The sequence below is a fragment of the Dreissena polymorpha genome, chromosome 15 (assembly GCF_020536995.1).
Source record: "Dreissena polymorpha isolate Duluth1 chromosome 15, UMN_Dpol_1.0, whole genome shotgun sequence".
NCBI classification, from domain to species: domain Eukaryota; kingdom Metazoa; phylum Mollusca; class Bivalvia; order Myida; family Dreissenidae; genus Dreissena; species Dreissena polymorpha.
In genome coordinates, this window is record NC_068369.1 from 52,205,712 (window position 1) to 52,229,894 (window position 24,183).

Below are 24,183 nucleotides of genomic sequence, written 5' to 3' on the forward strand. Positions count from 1 at the left end.
ATTCATTTAATTATGGCAGCATAATAAAACTGAGTTAAGGTATGTTTTTGTTTTTTAATGGCTAACTTTATTTACAATGCAAATTACAACAAAATAATAGTCATATAAACCAAACCATGTATGCATTTTTTATATAATAACAATACAGCAATAATGATTTTTAGTAATACATGTGGCGGTAAGCGTAAGAACAAGAATATTTAGGATTTGACTTAGTTTTCAAGTTTTAGACGAACATGACCAACATTTAAATTCAGCCTGGATATTGTCATGATAAACAATCTGACAAAGTTTCAAAAAGTTTGAGTCATAAATGTGGCTTCTAGAATGGTAACACACGTAACCCAGATTCAAACTCAGCCTATATATTGTTAAGATAAACATTCTGAACTATTTAATCAGAATGAATGGTTACGAGCTTAAAGTTGACGACGCCGGACGCTGGTCAAAGATTGACCACAATACCGGTGAGTAGAAAAGCAATACATATTGAAGTATAAATAACAAGCAAATTTGTTGAATTGATATCCCCCGCCAATATGCTTCTGGACACAAAAGGGTTATATTTGACACTCAAAAAAGCATTTTTTTCAAGATACAAAGGGCCATAACTCCGTTATTAACAGATGGCGTACAATGCCTTTGGCGTGCATCATCCTCTTATCGATATATATACTCATACCAAGTTTTAATGAAATCCGCTAAAGCACTTCCAAGATATGGCTCCGGACACACACAAAAAGCATTTTTTCAAGATACAAAGGGCCATAACTCCGTTATTTACAGATGGTATACAATGCCATTTGGTATGCATCATCCTCTTATCCATATATATACTCATACCAAGTTTCGATGAAATCCCCCAAATGACTTCCAAGATATGGCTCCGGACGGACGGAAAGACGGAAGGACGGACGGACAACGCCAAAACAATATCCCTCCGCCTATGGCGGGGGATAACAAGAGCACCGCATAGCGGGTGCCAACGCTGGGCTTTGGGTGCAGTTTTGCATAAATCAAAGCTTGTCAGAAGAAAAGAAAGAAAGGTTAGTGGCGAGAAGAAATCATCTGAGAGACTATGCATCTGTAGATAGAATACTTTCATTTTTAGGACTTTTACATATGTTTAAGCTTTATATTAGAGGTCACATTGACCTTGACCTTTTACCTAGTGACCCAAAAATGGGTGTGGCGTGTAGAACTGATCAAGGTGCATCTACATATGAAGTTTCAAAGTTGTAGGTGGAAGCACTTTGATTTTAGAACCTATGGTAAAGTTTTATATGAGAGGTCACAGTTACCCTGACCTTTTACCTAGTGACCCAAAAATGGGTGTGGCGTGAAGAACTAATCAAGGTGCAGCTACATATGAAGTTTCAAAGTTTTAGGTGGAGGCACTTTGAATTTAGAGCCAATGTTAAGGTTTAGCACGACGCGGACGGCAGAAGCCGGACGGCGGACGACGAGCTGTCTATGACAATACCTCGGGGGTTTTCTGAAAACAGCCGAGCTTAAAATCAAATATTGGATCAGAAAACCATTAAAAGTTTTTGAAAAAACACACATAAAACACAATGAGTACACAAGTAAAGCCAAAGTCTTATATAAGTATAGTTTTGCTCTTAGAACAAAACATGAGTTTGATTATGGTTTTATCTTCGGACGATACGTTACAGTATTTTCTAGACATGCTAAATCTACTTTTTCCTAGGTTGTGGTTTTGTAAGCGGTTTGGCCTTGGAAGGATTCAGCTTGTCAGATCGAGCTGTGTACATTCCTCCGTAGTCACGTTCCTGAATGCCCTGTGAAGACAAAACGAGACGCTTGGAAGTGTTATTAACCAAACTCTATTGAGTTCATGATTTTTTTAAATAATTATTTTAATAATACATCTATATATGAATCGAAATAATTCTGTATCAAATCAGTATTGTGTACAATGCACGCTATTTTAAAGGAGAGGAGTTTGCTCAATACACAATTTCTATTTTGTTCAATTAATACATATAAAGAAGTTTAAGGTATTTCTTTGAATGAAATCTACGATATATTTATAGTTATACTTAAAACATCACTTATAAACGCCACTAAAGACAATATTAATCGATATAGTCCCAACTGTCCGTCAACGAAAATTAAGAAATTATAACATAAATTTGCGTTTGATCAGCTGTTTAGGGTACATTCTGCTGCTTGTAAATTGGTGGTTGTACGTAAAAAACTACACCTACCTCAAAAGACATGCCAAGTCGCACGGTATCTAACGGCTCACCAGCTTCGCTTTTCAAAGTTACAACAATGTAACCGTCATAGGGCTCGCCAGACGCTCGGAGGGCCCTGAAATCTTTCTGGTAGGCAATGGAAAGACGCAGATTGACTGGATTCATGTAGGCGAAGAATGTGTGATTTAACTAAAAGAGAAAATAATGATTGTGTCATAATTTGATTTGAGTTTTTGTCGAACGTCTGCAATACAGAAAGTAAATAAAATGGAATGGAATAATTAGCTAAATACTACTGAAATATGCTTGGATTGTAATGAAAACCCAGTTTTATTCGTTGTTGGACCAGTTGAGTATGTAACATTCGGAACGGCCATACAATTTAAAATATACAGAGGATCCATTTCTTATTTGATCTTAGACGCATAGGCAATCCGTCTCTTGGTCTACCTAGCTCATGTTCCCACATCCTTATGACGCTATAATTATAATCTTACCTACTTGATCTCGGTTTGTGTTATGTTCATGAAATGATCTACGCGTTTTCGGTCTTTTGACTCAAGTCCACACATTCCTCGGACTTACCTGAACTCGGTATACTCGGCTCGAGACACCACATCCCTTTGGTGTAATGATCATAATCTAACCTACCCGATCTCGGTCTGCTTCATTCAATACCACGCATCACTTTGATGTTGTATTCATAATCTAACCTACCCGATCTCGGTCTGCTTCATTCAATACCACGCATCACTGTGATGTTGTATTCATAATCTAACCTACCCGATCTCGTTCTGCTTCATTCAATGCCACGCATCACTGTGATGTTGTATTCATAATCTAACCTACCCGATCTCGCTCTGCTTCATTCAATACCACGCATCACTGAGATGTTGTATTCATAATCTAACCTACCCGATCTCGTTCTGCTTCATTCAATGCCACGCATCACTGTGATGTTGTATTCATAATCTGACCTTGCTGATCTCGGTATTTAATCAAGTCTGTTAATCCGTCTAACATTTCATTCATAAACTGGCTTACCAGATCTCTGCCTCAAAGTACACGCATCTCTCTGATGTTATGTTCATAATCTGACCCACCTTATTTTGGTCTACTTGACTCAAGTCCACGCATCCCTCTGATGTTATGTTTATAATCTGACCCACCTTATCTTGGTCTACTTGACGCAAGTCCACGCATCCTTCTGATGATATGTTCATAGTCTGACCTTCCGAGAGGCACACTTCTTTGCTTGGTTCTGGTCCTAGGTGCAGAACAAAAGGGTTATATAAAGAAAGTTTCTTGCCTTTTTAAAATAGGTAGGTATAAGGTCAATATACCGGACGGGTTGGGGTTAATACAAATCCACCACATAGCAAACACCACTCCAAAGCTAAATCATTAAAAACCAAATAGTCGCCAATTGTAAATTTTATAGTTAAAAAAGGCCAAATACATAGTATTTTAAAGTAAAAAGGTACAAACACCCTGCCTTCATGTAATGCAGTCTCATGCCTTGAAAGATCTCATATTTAACAAAAGAATGCTATAAATTGACAATAGCTTTACCGAAATCGTATCCGCTTGATTTGAGTTGTGCAATGTTTTCATCTACAAGATGACTTTCAGAAACGAGCAGTGTAGCAATTTTTGGGTTCTCACGTTTCTGACGGAAAATTAATTTTGCCGCTGTACCATTAGCGGTTTGAAAGGTGGCTATGACTTTTAGTACATCTTTGTCCGACATGCCGCCACTAATCCCGATATCAACGACCCTGTATTAAATCAGAATGTTTTTTAAAAGCATTTTGTTAGAAAGGCAATGTAATTTTAAACCAATTAAAATTCCAAAATTATATGAATGAGGGTAGAACTTGTTTTACCATCTGTGTGTCTTTAATAAAAAGTAAATAACTAATTGCCGTTATTATGCATTACATTTTATACCGCACAGAACGTCTGCATTACATTTTATAACATACATAACGTCTCCATTACATTTTATACCACACAGAACTTTTTCATTACATTTAATACCACACAGACATTTTTATTACATTTTATACAATCACAAATTTTTTTCATTACATTTTATACAACACAAAACTTTTTCATTACATTTTATACAACACAGAACTTTTCCATCACATAATATACAACACAGAACTTTTGTCAAACATATAATATTGTTTTTTATCATTTATAGTGTTGTGATTGTTTTCAATAATATTTTTTGTTCAAAATGGGACCTAATCAATTCTGGCAATATAGCAATAATGAAGACAACTAGAATCGTCGAGGATATTGATTAATGTTTCTACAAATACCGGTAGTTTTTTATATCCGCTTTTGAAGGTTTATATCTGTTATTCAGCAGATTCGAATGACATTTGACAATAAGGTTTGACCGTTCCAACGGACGAATGGGTATTGATTTGTTGAGCGAAATATCGCCTCATAATAGTAAAAAGTTACATAAATTGTATACACAGCCATGAATAAGAAAAAAAGCAAACGAAATTAGACGAAGGGAAGGTAGGAGGACTAGACAAATTCACAAACAAAATGACACAAAACTTTGAAATCTACGATCGACATTTGAAATGAAGAAAAAAATTGCACCTACCTGTATGCCATCCGGTTTGGTGGAAGTAACAGTAGAGTTGTTCCAATCGACGCTCTGTACTCGAAATCCGCGAGTTTCCAGTCTGAGTCGTCCGTCTGGCAGAGATGGACACGGCGGTCCGCTGACTTGCTGCCTGAAAAAACAGTTGAGCTCTTGCACTTGATTTGCTTAATGTTGCACCAACTGGAACACCAGTAAAACCAAATAATGATTGTTAACTAACACATCTTTTTATTCGTATTTCTCAATCGATATTTTCTTCAATACTTTTTGGTAATTTGGTTCTTAACAATTTACATCTGAAAAGGAAATAGGATATCTTACTCAATCATTTAATATTATAAATATTTTAAGCAAAGGAACAGCTATTGACTTTGTATCTAAAATAACATTGTTTGGCGCATAAAGCAGGCTTGACAATTTAAGGTTTAAGCATGTTCAGTTTATGTTTCAAAGAAATATGTTTGTCCAAATGTGGTTTAATGACACATTTATACCACGCGAAAAGACAAAACCGAAACAATCTCGTAACTTAGTCTCACAACACATAATAAGCTCGACGGAATCTCCCGAAACTGCGACAACCATTAAAATAAACTGTGTGTCTGTTGCTTGTTTAAGATATAGATGTAGGGTTAGTTACACCATTATAAATAAATAAAATAAAATGGTCTGTGTGTTATGATTCGTGCTACAAGGATTTTAATAAGACTAAGTACGTCTGAAGAGGCAAACTGTTTGTTTAATAAATTGTGCAGTATTTCTGTGTGCAATTGGACTGTTAACGCATATCAATTGTTTACATTTAATTATATTTGAGTGTAACAAATATTTACGTTGAATGTGTTTTACTCTTTTTTCTTGGAAAATGGGGCATATAAGCAGATGTGCATTTTGTCGCCGATGTCATTTTTGTTACAGAGGATGCATTCACAGTTTTCATGTGAAATGTACGGTTGATATTTATTTTCTATATAACTTAAGGCAGGCGAAAAGCGTAGAATACACATATTTTGTCCATATGTATTTATCATAACTTTAAAAGCATTAAATACTTCCAACAAATGTATTGCCAATAGATTTCAAGTATTATACCCTGGACCAGTTTTGCCGACCAACCACAGTCAGTAAATTCAATCAACTTACAGTAGATTTAGTATTAGTATAATTTTTAATGTTTAATTTTTGGGGACTTCATTTTACTTTTATTTGCTTCTTAACCGTCAATTTATGTGTCTTTTTATTTGATACGTTAAGCCCATTTAGGCGACATTTCATAGTCAAAAGCAGTGATCCCTTAGCAAAATTATTTGTAAAAATATATATCTAAACAGTTTCAGAACACCCATGCGAAAATGACATTTTAGTTTCAGAACGTATCTATTTCTTGCATTTTCTAAAATCAATTGTTTAAAAAACAACATTGAACATTGAACGTCGAAAAACAAGTAATACAAAAATTACACAAACTTATCTTCTTTTGAAACAGAAAGTAGACATTGCAGGCTCAAAACATGTTTTTTTTTTTTTGGATTTTAGTGACATTAAGGTGCGGAAAAAATGACCATTATGTACTGAATGTGTAATGAATTAAATATCACATTTTATTTCCATGGTAACTGCATAACCTTGAATTGTTGATGGGATTTTAAAACATGTGAATATAAGAGGGCCGCGTTAAAACAAGCTTGTGTTGCCCGAGTACTGCCGATTTGGGAAGTAAACCGTTGGAATTGCCGGCTTTTTATTTAACTGGATAAAACACCTCAAACAATATCCTTTTAATGTTGTATAGTAGAAGTAGTAGTAGTAAGTAGTTTTATTTTGGAACAGATATACAAATCATGGTAAGATACAAACAAATATATACATACTAACAAATACTGATGAATGCCTAACTAAGTAATACATGGCATAATATAACAAATATAAGTTCAAGTGTATAAATATTACCATGAAATGCTAACCATTACCAGGGATAACACAACAAAGTGAAAATAATTTCACTTATTTCCATAATGGTCCCAGCTAGTACCCGCGCCATACAGACTGATAATGAAATTGTTATGCAATTCTGTGTTTTATTATTGTACGATATTACTACCTAATTGGTGAACATCCGAAAATGCCACTTTGATGTGTCTTGCTGGCGGGGATGCACATGTCATCGACACCATGGATGTGGAACTCTGTACTTGCGTCCATTGCTTATCATTTAGCATGCATGCATCCCTATCCACCAAACGTATAGGATGTACCTGGCAGTAACATTTGAGGTTTCAGTTGTTCGAATTATACAAAACATAATATTATATTTAAGACGATGGTTCTGGGATTAGAAAGAATAATTTTCATTATTTCAGCGCAACTATAATGATATGTTTGGTTTACCCATTGTGACCCCCAACTTTACCAAGGGCGACTACTCTGCATCGAATGTTTATAACAACATACATATAAAATTCTATTGAACATTTAATGACGCAACGAGGCGCCCAACAGGGAATAAGATTGTCCGGAATTGCAAAAAATACAAAAATAATCATGTTTAGCATAAAATAAAAAGATTATTTGTTGGATTCTGTGTAATATCGATTTTAATTTACTCTTGATCATAGAAAACATATATTTTCTATATTTTCTATAATCACTCGTAAATTAAAATCGATATTACACCGAATCCAACAAATATCCTCTATGTATTTTAAATATGTTCAATTGGAGTAAGGCTTTATACTTATCCTTAACCTTTGCTTTTAGTCAAGTAACTCAACGCCTGACAAATTACGCCAAGATAGAGTCGTTAGTAAATACAGAATGTGTAAACGTCGCATTACGAGGACAGCAATTGCTATCGCTATACGATAGATTTTGTTTAAAGCAACTCATGGGTTGCTTTTACAAACAATGACTATCAGGATACGATATTATATAAAGAACACAGTACAGAACGCAAATAATGATTACAAGTTTTTAATAAATTGTAGCAACCAATTAATCTCTTTAAATTTATCTAGAAAAAACAAATTCTGGCTCGTTTCCACTAATTTAAAATAAAGCATCAACTGTAAAGGGACTATGATTAAAACTGTAATCACAACATTGAAAGAGTCATGAAAGTTTGAACCGATTTGATACTTTAAACTTGGCCCAGAATGCATCACAAACCAAAGGCGCGTCTAACGATCTAAATAAAAGTTACCTATGCTGACTGAGAATCAAACAATGATTGCCAAACCGTAAACTGTAAAGCGATTATTACACACATTATATAAGTGTTGTAGTAACGCCGCTGACGGTTCGAAATGCTACTGAAGCAAGAGGAGGGATGTCATATATGGTAACCTACATTACCATGTGAAAACCAACAGCAAAAAGAAACTCCAAACAGCATACAGACAGACATCGGAGAAGATGGACCCCCAGCTGGACCAACAGTGTGTGTGTGACGCCGAAAAAGTTCAACCTCGCCATCCTAGGAATCAGCGAGTTAAGATGGACTGGTTCTGTGCAGACTAAACATAATCCAGTGTTAGGCTCCGACGAACAGTTGCTTAACCAAATTGATAGACGATGTAGATCCATGAACAAGACTTCGAGTCACTTGTAGGCTGTTCTGGTTATATGCTGGTTGCAAAAGCCTCTTTCACTTTGCTTCTGAGTAGGAAAAGGTTCAGACATACTTGATCCACAAATTGTGTGCCAAATTCAATGTCAACTAAGGTCTTCATAAAGTCTATATACTGGGTTGTAAAGACATTGAATGACCATAAGCGAAAAGTAATCAATTTGACTCTGTGGTTGCAGTTGGACAACCTCGACTTTGCTGACGATCTCACGGAAATTCTTTCTTGCATACGAAAACAGATGCCAAAAAGACCAACATCAGCGCGGACAACTCAGCCTTACCATCAAAAGAGGGAAGAAAAAGGTTTTTAATTCCAACGCTTACAACAACGCAACTATCACAGTCCAATGTGATGCGATATAAGAGGTAGGAAGCTATACCTATCTTAGCAGATTCTTTGACAACTATGGAAGAACGGATGCAGACATCAGAACCCGCCTCGGTGAAGCACGAGCCTATTATTATCTGGGAATTCATTGATATAATCATCACCACTAAGTTTATGCTTCTCAGTACATTGTGAAGGTGAAGTCCATTCTAATCTATGGAGCAGATGCCTGGCGAACCACCGTCACCAACGTGAAGAAAATCAATGTCTCCATCAACACCTGTCTCTCGAAGATCCTAAAGGTTCGATTGACTGACAATATCACCTTCACATTATTGTGAAGATCAAATATAAGAATTCCGTTTAAGAAGACATCCTTCAGAGACATTGGCGTTGAAAAGAATCAACCTTTCGCGAGCCTGCATCCGATGCGACAACTCAGTCTCAGGAAGATCCTGAAGATACGCTTGTCTGACGAGATCACCTTCACTTTATGGGGATAAAAAAGCAGCATCCATTTGGGAAGACATCCATTCATCCAAAACGACAACGCTAGTTTCGTACCTAGAACTCCCAAGGGAAGAGATAGAGTGTCGCCAAGAAAAACTGGTTCCGACATCTGGTTGCAGATGCTATGCAGTTGGGTAAAGACGGTGGGACAGCTGGAGGGACTTGCTGGAGGACCGATACGCAGATGAATAAAGACGGTGGGACAGCTGGAGGGACTCGCTGGAAGGACCGATACGCAGATGGACAAAGACGGTGGGACAGCTGGAGAGACTCGCTGGAAGACCGATAAGCAGATGGACAAAGACGGTGGGAAAGCTGGAGGGACTCGCTGGAGGACCGATACGCAGATGGACCAAGACGGTGGGACAGCTGGCGAGACTCGTCTGAAGGACTGATACGCAGATATACAAAGACGGTGGGACAGCTGGAGGGACTCCCTGCTGGAGGACCGATACGCAGATGGACAAAGGACGGTGGGGCAGCTGGAGGGACTCGCTGGAGGACCGATACGCAGTTGGACAAAGACGGTGGGACAGCTGGAGGGACTCGCTGGAAGACCGATACGCAGATGGACAAAGACGGTGGGACAGCTGGAGGGACTCGCTGGAAGATCGATATGCAGATGGACAAAGACGGTGGGACAGCTGGAGGGACTCGCTGGACCGATTCGCGTTGAAGAAACCGCTCAGCGACCTTTGTCATAGTAGGCACCACATGAGCAGATGATAAAGATGAGATCGTAAATGATAAGGGGATAGATATTTAAGTTATTAGTATATTACGAAATATGGTTCAACTATACACATTATGACGCTATAAAAACCCAGCGATGCATCTACAGAAAATTGTCAAACAATCTTATTGTAAGAAAGATTGTGAATATGTTGTTTACTACATAACACCAAAATAGCTTCATTTCTAGCAAGGTCTGAAAACAGAATCATGAAAAGATCAAAGATATGTACCGCAACCAAAAAACTGTAAACACACAATGATGTATAGTAGCATCATCGCCTAGAAACGATCAATGCAAAGATTTGTTTTATTTAACCTGTTTGAGGGCTAGCCAAGCCTCACAGTTTACCAATAATAAATATACGGCATGCAATGAAAAAACAATACAATACAATACAATGATGTATCGCATTTTTCTATTATTTCAGTATATTTGGAACTGTATACTACTTACATTAAAAGGACTTGTTAATTGATTGTCATAATTACTATTTTCCAACATGTTGTCACGGATTCAATCACTAAATGAACACTGTACATAAGAGAGCTAAATGACACTTATGGCATATATATATCATAATGAAAATACATTTTTGTTTATGAATAATGATATTTCGGAAAGTAAACAGTCAATAAAATCGAAGCAACGCAAAACGATTGCATGATTTGAAATGTTTTTGTTTTTGTTTTCGTCTCATTTTGTAGTAACACATAGATCATCTAAATACATAATTGAACATATTACAGTCCGAATAGCAAAGATCTAGGACCCGTTATGGAGAAACTGTGTCTGTCCATTTATTTTTAAATTCTATTTACTATAATGCAGCTTTAGAGATAACATGTTAAACTTGAACCATTTAAAGCATCTCCAAGATTCTTTTACTCTTTACAAACAATAATTTAGGCAATTAGTTTAATTCCTTACCTTCAGTTCGATGCTACTGGAATCTTGGAATGTCCCCTCTTCGATCAGCACTTGAACGCTGGAATCAACGTCGGAACCAATGAGGGCCTCTTGCTTATTAACCGTGACAGTTTGCACCGCCGGACGGGTAACGGCAACGAGCCTGCAGCTGGTGACGTCACGCAGTTCTACACCAGCCAGTGTGACGTCATATGCACCCTAGATTAACGCCATAGAGCATACTGGTGTCATGAATTTTATGGTAGTTATACAACGCATCTCGCTAGCACACAAAAACGAATACCCTATTACAAAACAGGAATTGTTTGTAAAAACAAGTGTTACAACGCACAAATATTTGTGTCATATGATCGGAAACTTAAAAGTACTTCACTTTTTTTTATAGAAGAAAAATATAAAAACCGTTGAATATTTAACTAAATTCATTCAGAAGATTTATTATACATTGAAACACTTATATAATTATGAGATAAGAGCGAAGTAATTAACTAGTATTTATACTGTCCTCCTGTAATATTGGCCCACTGATTTAACAATTCAATTCAAACATATGGATGCGTGAAACATTAATTATTAATTAATTATTATTAATCGAAATGGGCAAAAACTCGATAAAAAAACTTACGCATGATTTGTGAACGTTCTCCGTAGCTTGTAAAACTTCTTTTGTTACCCATTTGCATCCGTTGATGCTGTGTTTAATGACCACTTCTTCTGCTTTATTATCGGATGTCACGTGTGGAATAAATACGCGGATAGGTATCTGAGAGAAAAAATGGAATAAATACGCGGACAGGTATCTGAGATGAAAAATGGAATAAATACGAGGACAGGTATCTGAGATGAAAAATGGAATAAATACGCGGACAGGTATCTGAGATGAAAAATGGGATAAATACGCGGACAGGTATCTTAGATGAAAAATGGAATAAATACGAGGACAGGTATCTGAGATAAAAAAATGGAATAAATACGCGGACATGTATCTGAGATAAAATTACTTTACATGCACAATCTTCATCAGTCTTCAATGTGTTATAAGCTCTTAAATTATGTAATGTTACATAATTGTATGATCTACATGTATGTCAAATACAAGTCATTTATTGTTATACAAGTTACTGCAAGTGCATTGACGCGGGTATGTATATGAGATAACAATTACTTTTCATGCAAAACCTACATCAGACTTCAATGTGTTATTATCTGTTATTTTATGTAATGTTACATAATTGTATGATCGATGTCAAATACAAATAACTTATTGTTAGACAAGTTACTGTAAATGCATCATATATATATATTATCATAAGCATGTGGTATAATATGATGTTTTGTATTATCTTTTTTTATTTAATGCGAACACGAGTTCTTTGCGGTAACTTATGGGAAAATCATTTAATAAGTTTATGATATGGAGGGACAAAACCGAATATAAGACCACGGGCTATTAAAAGTTGTTTTCTCTTGCTTATGCTCTGTTTATATTTGTTAATCTTACTTCTGCTCCCAAGTTTCCTTTCTTCGCGTTTATGCTTATAATTCTACTGACAGCCTTTTCTTCTTTTCCCAGTACAGCCTTGTAACCGTCAAGATCGTCACTTGCCAAACACTGAATGTCTTCTTCGTACATTTCGTTGTCGGCGAAGGAAACTGCGGCTTTAATACCGTTAGAGGGACTTTTAAGATCATCCACTTTGTCTTTGTATCTAGGGTAAGCGTAACACGCTTTATAAAAATACATCAATATCCATCTGTGATATTTGTTTTATATTTAACATTTAAATATGAATACCGATATATACACATATTAATACATATAACTCTTTTACTATTTACTTAATTGCAAATTAACCAAGAAACTAACAAAAATGGCTCCACCGTTCTATGTCGTTCGTTGATGGAATTCAATGACTGGATTCTGCAACCACGTGCTTTTTTACCACTTACATATTTGTAAAATTCATAACAATAATTGATTAATTCAAATCTTTGTCAAGCATCAAGGAATCAAAAATCAAAGTGACTCTTTGGTTAAAATTTTCAAAATGAGCTTTGTTAATATCGGCCCTTGTTGATAAACTCGTTCCAGCTTTAAATACACACATGACAGTTTTCCAATTGTTAGGGTCGCGGCGTCTTGCCTCTTCGTCAGCCTTTTCCTGGGCAATACGCCTCTCTATCTCCATCCTTTTTTCTTCTTCAAGTTGCTTCTTCCGTTGTTCCTACAACAGAAATCTAGACTGCATTGATCATACTGCATTACACAATCATCATGTTTTTAGATAAAAACGACAACAACTGATGCTCAATTAATTTGTCACATTTTCTTTACATGACATAAATCATCATTTAAATATTAAGTTATTATTCAATGTGTTAAGTTCATTTTATCCTGTTTGCTTGTTTTGTGTTGAGTTTGTAATAAGTAATTGTTAATAGTAAAGGGAAACTTGAAATACCAATATCTCTCTGGTCAATTTATTTGTAATGTGGCATTGACCACTGATCTCTTTTAATTAATTTAAAAAATCCGATGTTGAAAACAGCTGGATTTGAATATGTTAAGCTAAATAACGTATTCGTTTACTTCGGCTTTCTGCTCCGCGATCCTTCGCTTTTCTTCTCTGTCCTTCTCCTCTTCTTCAAATCTCTTCTTCTGTTCTTCCTAACATATTAGATAAAGATTTGATGTAATATTTCAGTACACACTCTATATTTGTTGTTAGATGACTTCCAGAACAATAACTCTAAACTGAAATGTATTGTTGAGAGGTGCAAATAAGAAACACTGACTTGATTTCGAAAACAGTATTAAAATTCCACTTACAACACTTCAACTAATTGCAACATGAAATCAATTTCAAGTAAACTCGGAAAACAAATCGTTTTTAGCAAAATGTATTAGAAACTTGCTAATGGGTTAAAATAACAAAATTAATATATTTCGGAAGATTAATATTTTGAGAGATTTGGCGAACCATTTATTATGTTCGGCAAACTAACGATCAAATACCTCTCTCTCTTTATCACGCTTCTCGTCTTCAAAACTTTTACTTTTGCTGTTAACCCATGCATCTGTGCAACCTTTAACCAAATGAACCTTAATGTTTTATTGTACATGAAAATATTAAACAAATAAATAAGGAAAGACGTTCTACAAAAACGATCATTATTACAAAACTAAAAAATAAAATTGCCAAGTTCGTGCAAAAATAAATTTAACTTTGTGTTTAATTTGAATTTTTTGTTGAGTTTTATTTTTAAATCTTAAAGTAAGATCAATGATAGTATTCATTTTTGTTTCAACGAACATCCTGGTCTATACAACTTTCAGATTTTCCGAACAAATACAATAACAACAATTGCCATAAAAGTTCGAGCACAGACAAACATCTGACAGTACAGAGCAAGAAAAAGTTTTTTCCCCATGAACCTTTCAGAAAATCCATGTCTTCCATCGTCAGAGAAACCCCGTCCTTGATCTTCGCAAACAGACGCTCCGTCTCGCTGATAAGCTCTGCAAGTCGGCTGTCCATTAAGTGCTTGGTATTGGTCGCAATTTTTTGTATCGACTGCAACTGTCTCAGATACCTCCCCGGGACGCAGTCGCCACTCATTGGCCGCTCCTTGAATTCTGATTCATGGGACATTTTGTGTCAGATGTCAAAGCATGTAATATGTTACTTTTTGTTTCTGCATGTGGGAACAAATTCAGGTGAATGACAATGCATAATTCTGTTACAAACATATAAAATTATGGACGGTATTTAAGAGATAAAATGTAAAGGCTTCCCGTATCTGATTAAGAATTTTATTTATATCATATTAGTGGAATGAACTTTTTTGAATGCTAAATAAAATCCTGATTGAGTACCTTTCGTCTGTTGCTGAACCTTCTTCTCGACGACTTCCTTTATCCTCCGTATTTCCTCTGGTATCCTGTCCCTGAGCTCGCGCAGTCTCTGCAGGATCCTCTCAGCGTAGTCGCTTATCTGCGTCACGTCCGAGACGGCCATCTTAATAAGCTGAAAACGTCCATGTTATCTCTATAACATAATTAAGATGATAAACAGTGCACACACATCTCGAACGGTGCGTTAAGACACAATCTTTATACAGTTCAATGAGTTGTGTTCATTTCAAACTTTGTAATGAAAAAGCTATAACCTAATTTTGAAAAATGAGTTGCGTCTAAGATTCTGCAATAGCGAACAACTTCAGTGCCGTCAGCGCTTTGATGTAAATATTGCCACGGTTCACTCATTATCTCGAAACACTAAATGGTCGCCTATTGATTAACTAACAACGCACATGCTAAAGTTCTTTAGCTCATTTCATGATCTGATAACTATTGTTTGCAATCAACATGAGATTGGCTGTGCTACGCTTAGAATCTAGTCATCCGTTTTCTTACTTTTTTTAATGTTTTAAAAATAATCATACGAGTTTATTACTGCGGAAAATAAGTCAGTATCGTGTACGGTTACAACATTATCACAAACTAATATAATGATCTTAATTCACGTGTGTAAGGTATAGAATTCCGCTCATTCGAGTTACGTATGAAACGGCATCTCAATTAACTAAGTAATATGTAGAGAACATTGTACATGTTGAAAACAATAGTTGTGATAATTGCGAAAGTCGCGTAGCACTCTCGTAATACATATTCTCACTCACTAATATTAAACGTCGCGAAGTATGACAAGAAACATCTTTATAAAAAAAAGATATTCGGCGTATATCCTACCTTTAGATTAATGTTAGAAGATTTAAGTTAATCAAATTAATTTGAAATCAAAGGTTTAATTGAAGTTGTTGTTTTTTCACTTGTTAGATTAGTTTTTTCCACCGCATGCAATGTGTGTTATTAAATTCACGTATATTCAAACAACACACAAGTATTCGTTGATATTTTACGGGAGATCTCGTCATATGTGTCTTCACAAGGCTTTTTATGACTTAATTTATTTGCCATCGAAATTAATGGTTCAAATTTGATTAACAATGCAGTTTTCTTTCTACACATTTAAATCAATCTGTCAAAGTGCTAAATTATTTTCAAAAAATAAAGACGACTAGCTTTAACAAGACGATTAAGAAATAAAAACAAAACATATTAGCCTCCGCGGTCCGCACAGGCTTATCAGGGACGACACTTCCGCCTGAACTGGTTTTTTGCTGAGAAGAAACTTTCTTTTAACGAAAAATATCATAAAAGCGGAAAGTGTCGTACCTGATTAGCCTTTGCAGTCCTAGCCTGTGCGGACTGCACAGGCTAATCTGGGACGTTACATAACGCGCATTCATTTAACCCCCTTTTCCCAGAGCGTGGCTCATATCTCTTATATGTCGGTTAGAACGTACATATGCACGACATAAATTACTCGTTTTAATTTTTTTACGTATTAAAACTCAATTGATAATAGTTCTCGTAAACGAAATATTTATCTTCGGTTAATGGACAATGTGGGATAAAAAGCGCCGTTGTATTCCCACTTCAGCACATCAAAGCACTAAATTCTGGTTTATTGCCACCGACTTATGTTAAATAAGGCTTAATACAATCCCATTAAGATAAACTTTAGTAAATCGTGATTAAGTTATGAAGATCGATCTTTGATTTAGAAACTACCTTATTTCGAATCAGGGACATCGTTTTGATCAGAATCATGTGCACATGTAATAATAATAATGATAATAATCATATTATCATCATCATCATAATCATCATCATCATCATCATCATCATCATCATCATCATCATCATCATCATCATCATCATCATCATCATCATCATCATCATCATCATCATCGTCATCATCATCATCATCGTCATCGTCATCGTCATAATTATCATCATCATCATCATCATCATCATCATCATCATCATCATCATCATCATCATCATCATCATCATCATCATCATCATCATCATCATCGTCATCATCGTCATCATCATCATCATCATCATCATCATCATCATCATCATCATCATCATCATCATCATCATCATCATCATCATCATCATCATCATCATCATCCTCATCATCATCATCATCATCATCATCATCATCATCATCATCATCATCATCATCATCATCACAGGCATTTCCCCAGGCGATTTAAGCACAGCGGGCCCGTTAAATGAATGTCAAAAGCTCACAATACCTTTTGATATGAGAAGAATGACACGAAACTTTAATGATTTTTGTAATTGTTCTTGTCCTAGCTTGGTAAGTATATAAGCTCAAAGTTGCAACATAATACCTCTATCAATGCTCAGGTATTTGATGTTTATTTTTAATAACAATGACTTTTGACCCGACTAGCCCAAAAAGCATTACGCTAGATGTGCCAGTAAGTTATGTACCTACAAGCAAACTTTCAGTGGAAGACCTCCATATAAGCTCTGGTTGTTAAGAGGAAGCCGTTTTTTATGAAGTTTTTCCCCCTAGACTTTAACCCGACTTGCCCCCCCCCCCCCCCCACCCCCCCTCCACACACACACACACCAAAAAACGATTTCAAAGTTTTCATGCTAATTTGCTATTTTAAATGATCGTAACCAAATCTTCTTGTCGTTTTTTTTCTAATCTTAGTAATAGTGACTTATAGCAAATTGCACTAATCAGCTTCCTTCACGAAAACTACAAGGACAAAACCTCCACCCGAAATCAAGTTATTGAGAAGGTACCATTTTTCTATTAAAATGCTTGACCTTGACTTGATAAGGCCCAGTTACAAACCAAATTTACATTTTCATAAAAGCTTGCTTAATCCAAACTCTAATCAAGAATGTAGAGTTCAAACTTAATTTACTAGAATTAACCGAAACTCAATATAAAACGCAGAGTTTTGAACTTTGTTGAATATAGTTCAAAAGGTTCTCTCGCTTAAGGAGACGAGCCTTTCGCGCCCCCTTAACGCGATTCTTCATAAATCATGGTAGAAGAAAACAACATTTGTTCAACAGTGAATTTCAATATGTTAATAAAGCTTATAATAAAACAAACTTTAAGGGAATATAGGGCTTACCTTTTCCAAGTTGTCTTTGTAGGATTCGAACTTATCATCGTCCTCAGGCGGTGCGGGCAGAGCCTTAAACTTCGCAATATTCCCGTCCAGAATCTGGATGGCTTTCACGTCCGCCATGGTACCGACTTCAGGTCAAAATGTGTTTCAAACTCGGATGTGAAGTCATTGGTCAACTAACAAAAGTAACTTAAAGGGATAGTCTCGGAGTTATTTGCTGTTGTTCTAAGCTAACGTTCTGATATATATATATATTTAAATAGTGCATTTACATTTCTTTAATAAAATCTCCAACGTATTTGTGTTTTCATACAGATAAAAAATGCTGGTTTTTATTTTTTGTGTGAACATATATTCCATGTGAATTTCTCGCGACGAACGTGAGTTTGGTTTCGGGAAGTTCAGGAGAACTTCGTCGTGCTTCCGACTCTGACCGAAGCCAATCTCGAGTTTGCTCGTGAATGTTCGGATATCGTCGCGGGAAATTCACATGAAATATATTGTGATACAAAAAACTGAAAACAAGCATTTTGTATCTCGTAAAATCGATGTTACCGCACCACATCTTGCGTTGAAATTTTGACTATTGCTACAAGTAACACTTTGAGTGGGTTAACTTTATTAATATGTGGCTTTAACAGTAACCGTATGCTTGTTTTGTGTATACTACACTGGTCCTTTAAACGTGTCGAGTTGAACAAGAAGGTAGTCGCATCGATCTCATTTATATTTTTCTATTTATCGTTCAGTTAAGCTGAATAATGCTTTTCGGCTCATCAGCTCATATCATATTACGCTTTGTAAACATACTGTGAAATCTAGTGTTATTGAACAATAGCTTATGACAAGTTTTATTGTCATTTAAAATCAGGCGAACACGTCTCCGTTTTGAACTGTTCAAACAGCAATTGATTCATTTAATATGAACTTTTTAGATGTCTATCAATACTATTACTTAAACGATTTATTGATAAATCAAAACATCTATCATTGAACCAGTCGTTATCTGATCTTTTAATTCCTTTATTGGAAAATCGTCGTAGTCATGTGGACCAGGAAGTTAATTAAAACAAAAAGCGATCATCAACGCATTACGTGTATATTTCACTTTAATGCGTTAAATGCGTGTATCTTAATTGTGACAAATTGATATGTGTGCGATTTAAATAATATATTAGTAAGTGCATTCTTATAATATGAGCCGCGTTCTGAGAAAACTGGGCTTAATGCATATGCCTAAAGTGTTGTCCCAGATTAGCACGTGAAGTCCGCACAGGCTAATCAGGGACGACACTTTCCGCTTTAATGGTATTTTTAGTTTCACGGAAGTCCCTCCTTACCGAAAATCAAGTTTAGGCGGAAAGTGTCGTCCCTGATTAGCCTGTGCGGACTGCACAGGCTTATCTGGGATGACACTTTACGCACATGAATTAAACCCCCTTTTCACAAAGCGAGGTTCGCTTGTTGAAAATCAATTGCCAGAGTTGTCCTCCCCTCTATCTTCTCTTCAATCACACTGCCTTACATTATTTTCTCAGAACAAGGCTCATATTTAAGTAACACATCATACTAGCCGCCATCGTCAAATCAACCAATGCAACTCAAAACCGCTCAAACTCGTACTTTATTAACCGGTAAATAGCTAAAAATCAAAACGTATTTCTCAGACGTAAGTTACTCCTCTGATAAAAGCGGCACTTCAATTGCATTCAATAATATATTAATTTAATTATAAGCAGGGGATACAAAATTGCATTCTCATCATAGTTCTGAATAAAAGGCAGGCGGTTGAATTTGAAACAAAAATTGTACATCTTTTCCTGTTAAAATCTATTGCCTTTTTCTTTTCAAAGTATATTATATCTATACGTCTTGGAATATTAACATCGTTACTAGTACATCGTTAGGAGTACCGATTGTCAATAATAATATTTTGTTATTTTTTAGCTGATTAATGATTCATACTAAATGTGCTACTTTGTAACCATAAAATTGCTTTAATTTAAAACATATTATAAAAAAACATCAAACATGACATCCGTGTCGGCATCAACTCATGAGGGGCGGAACACTAAGCTTCAAATTGGGGCGAGCACAAACGGTCGTCGCTTCCGATTTCGAAAAATGCGAGTTGGCGATGATTTGAGTATAATGATGTAAAATATTTTGGGAAGAATTTTTATAGGGATTGTTGAGGATAAAAAAAAAAAATTCTCCAGCACAAGATTATGGAAATACTTTAACCAAACTTCTGGCACTTCGCCCTCTTAAGTTGAAAATCTGTTTGATTTCATAATGACAAAAATGTTATCTTCGGTATGAATTACCAAGTCAAACTTTAGAGTTATGAAGGGGTTTTTAATTTGTTATGACAAAATTGTTTATAGAAAAAACGTGTTTATAACGTGTATATAAATATATATATATATATATTTATTTACGTGTTTTCGACGACCGAGTATTTAATAATTACGAGTATTAAAGTCATAATTGGGATTAGATACCGATTTCATACAAGATAATGCTTGTTTTCTTTACTTGATAAACCGTAATTAATAGAATTGAAGAGTTTATTATATTCTAAAAATGTTTAGACTTAAACAAGTCTTCTATACACGCATATTAATATTAAAGTAAATACTTTACAATAAAATATTGTTTGCTTTAAGTTGCAGAATGACTTTAAAACGACGGAAGTGCATATATGGCGGCTTAGTTAACAAACGAAAAATACAACTAATATGCATAGATGTTAAAACTAAAAACTATACACTTGAAGTCATTTGAATATGCATTTGATAATTTGATCTGTCGTATGTAGAAATAAAATACTTTCTTATCCTCACAAAATCAAAATGGTGTCCAAATCAAGTGTTACCATGATCAAACGCATAATCTACACCATCAATTGAAAATACGTTAAGACACTCTATACAAATCACTAAATAAAACAATTCCACACATAATCTCACATGTATCTGAAGTTTCACACAGTCTAAACACAGTTCAGTGTATTTTAAGTAATACACTGTCACTGCAAAATCAGGCGTAACCTATTCATTCACTAAAATAATCTTTTGAACCTTTAAGTCAAGGCCGGTTTTAACACCCACCGCTTTGTATTTACCGTTTCATTTTAGTTGCAACAATATTTAGGGAGTCGGTAACAAAAAAAAACGCAAGAAAGTAAATCGTTTCCATATAGTCGATAGCTTTAAAATACATGTTCTTTTAAATGCTCTAAATTGTTCATCACATTTTTTAACTTACTAAAGCTTTAATAAGTTCAATGATGTTTCTTATTTTGTGTTTCCTATTTGTTAGCAAACGACTGCTGTACGTTTCTACTGTACGTTTTCACGGTCTACCCTTCATGATTGAAACCCACTTGGCCTTGACCTTATTCGAAGTTGGAGTTATCAGTTATTAATTTATTTAATTTGTGAATATATCAATGTAACAAATGTGGTATACATGCCTTTAACGTGATCAAATTAAATGAAGTGTACACACAATGCGTTAATGTTTGCTTATTGTTTAATATATATGAACTTCCTGGTCCAAATGTCTGCGACGAATTTCCGAAAAAGACGAGAAAAATCTCATAGCGACTGGCTAAATGGTCGATGTAATTAACTCTCTCAACTTATCTTTTAAGTTAAACTATTGATTTAGAGACTTCTAATTGAAATTTAATTTATTTGTTAAACGATAGAAGTCGTAGATTGTTTTGTAAGGTTTTAAATGACTTAACAACTTTGCCTGTAACAATGAACGGTATGTGTCGCGATGCGACATATGATATGATCTGATCAGGCGATAATCTTAAAACAGCTTAACTATGTTTACAATTCACCGAAGTCAACAAATGGGATCGATGTGATTGATTTAATATATGTCCGCATGCAAACCTACGACCGTGTCATCTTTGTTATGTGTCGGTAAGAAAGTAAGCTAAATATTTCCTTAATATGTGTGATAACAAGGGTACTTTAAAAATACTTTATAATTGAAAAAAATGGATTTCAGAAAGAAAGAAAAACATGATTTCCCCAAAGCTGCTAAAATCAGTGTCATTAGGATGAAATGGCCGCCTCCGAAACCACTCGTCCCTCCTGGCTGGTACTTCAAAGCATGTATTTTTACTTGATATAAGTAAGCCAAGCGTTATTATTCAATTTAAAGGGACCTTTTCACAGATTTTGGCATGTATTGAAGCTTGTCATTAAATGCTTTATATTGATAAGTGTAAGCATTGGATATAAAAAGCTCCAGTAAAAAAGAACACAATTAAAGACAGAAAAAAGCAATCCTCAACTGGGCAAGAACAACTGACCCATGAAGTAAAGGTCTAACGCTTAGACCACTCGGCGATCCGTGCTCATACAGTATACTTTATATACACAATCCTCGCACTGTAACAAAATATAACGACAACAACAGAACTCTCCAAATTATTTAATCGTTTCGCGTTGCAACGCTGTATAATTTTCGGTTTTTTAAATCGTCAAAAGATGCATATAATAGATATATTAGAGCATGGTAAATGTTCAGTTTTTCTTGTTTCCTCACAGATATCATAAATAAATTGCGAATCTGAAACCTTTTTTTTTAATTGTGTCATTATTCCACAACGTGAAAATGTCACTTTAAGCAGATGGGATTGTTTCGTCTAGTTTTGCTACAAGTCCTCGATATGTAGGCATTTGTTGCAGGTCGCCATTCGCAACCCACCAATTTCAAACAACCTCAACTTCATCTGGACCTTAACCTTCCATCGACCTTCTTATAATACAAAATGCTATTACCGGTAACTAGATTGTACCGTACCGTTTAGCAGCAACGTCATTAGTCACATCATTTCAACTATGATATAGCGGTCGCTTTTGACCATCAATATAATCCAACCATATAATCAAACCTCATAATTGTCTTACTTTGGCATTGCATAATTTAATAACATAAGAAGGGAATGAATGACGTCTCCATAGGTTCTAACAACGAGTACATTGCTTCATCATCAAATTTTATGTCCATATTTTTTCACTCAGATGACTTATCAAGAGTTGATCAACTGTTTCCTTTGCATATGATTTTGATCACCGCTGGGGTAACAGTGTAGGAGTATTCAATGCATGGTGATCGCCGCGGGGGTACCAGTATAGGAAGATGCAATGCGTGGTGATTGCCGCTTGGGTACCAGTATAAGAGGATGCAATACGTGGTGATCACCGCTGGGGTACCAGAATAGAAGGACACAATGCACGGTGTTAACCGCTGGGGTACCAGTATAGGATGAAACACTGCATGGTGATCACCGCTGGGATACCAGATTAAGAGCATACAATGTATGGTGATCACCGCAGGGGTACCAGTATAGGATGATACAATGCATGGTGATCATCTCTGGGTAGCGAGTATAGGAGGATACAATACATGGTGATCACCGCTGGGTACCAGTATAGGAGGATACAATGCATGGTGATCACAGCTGGGGTACCAGTATAGGAGGTTACAATACATGGTGATCACCGCTGGGTACCAGTATAGGAGGATACAATGAATGGTTATCACTGCTGGGGTACGAGTATAGGAGGTTACAATGCATGGTGATCACCGCTGGGTACCAGTATAGGAGGATACAATGAATGGTGATCACTGCTAGGGTACCAGTTTAGGAGGATACAATGCATGGTAATCACCTTTGGGGTACCAGTATAGGAGAATACAATTCATGGTGATCACCGCTCGGGTACTAGTTTAGGTGGATACAATGCATTGTGATCAACGCTTGAGTGGCAGTATAGGACGATACAATGCATATTGATCATCGCTGGGGTACCAGTATAGGAGGATACAATGCATAGTGATAACCGCTGGGGTACCAGTAAAGGAGGGTACAATGCATGGTGATCACCGCTGGGGTACCAGTATAGGAGGATACAATGCATGGTTATCACCGCTAGGGTACCAGTACAGGATGATACAATGCATGGTCATCACCGCTCGGGTACCAATATAGGAGGATACAATGCATAGTGATCATCGCTGGGGTACCAGTATAGGAGGCTAAAATGCATGGTGATCACCGCTTGGGTACCAGTATTGGAGGATACAATGCATGGTGATTACCGCTGGGATACGAGTATAGGAGGATACAATGCA

The 24,183-nt window shown here is 35.9% G+C and overlaps 1 protein-coding gene across 1 annotated transcript; it reads right to left on the bottom strand.

Annotated features, from left to right (window-relative positions):
• Positions 1–49: 49 nt before the first annotated feature.
• LOC127861144 (uncharacterized) lies at positions 50–18,188 on the bottom strand. Its single transcript, XM_052399512.1, has 15 exons — positions 18,022–18,188; positions 14,858–15,008; positions 14,417–14,617; positions 13,997–14,067; positions 13,571–13,648; positions 13,087–13,205; positions 12,482–12,689; positions 11,606–11,743; positions 10,981–11,178; positions 6,956–7,109; positions 4,852–4,984; positions 3,795–4,000; positions 3,392–3,489; positions 2,232–2,411; positions 50–1,802 (listed from the first exon to the last, which is right to left on the bottom strand). Exons 1-15 carry the CDS (start codon positions 18,136–18,138, stop codon positions 1,698–1,700), a joined length of 2,157 nt encoding a protein of 718 aa, XP_052255472.1. The 5' UTR covers positions 18,139–18,188; the 3' UTR covers positions 50–1,697.
• Positions 18,189–24,183: the final 5,995 nt, after the last annotated feature.

What these genes read in the sequence shown, in the direction of transcription:
- LOC127861144 (XM_052399512.1), bottom strand. Translation starts at nt 18,138, where the DNA reads ATGGCGGACGTGAAAGCCATCCAGATTCTGGACGGGAATATTGCGAAG. An exon ending in AACAATTGGAAAACTGTCAT is followed by an intron (nt 12,690 to 13,086) that starts GTGTGTATTTAA and finishes CGCTTACCCTAG; the next exon opens with ATACAAAGACAAAGTGGATG. An exon ending in CCAAACCGGATGGCATACAG is followed by an intron (nt 4,001 to 4,851) that starts GTAGGTGCAATT and finishes GATTTAATACAG; the next exon opens with GGTCGTTGATATCGGGATTA.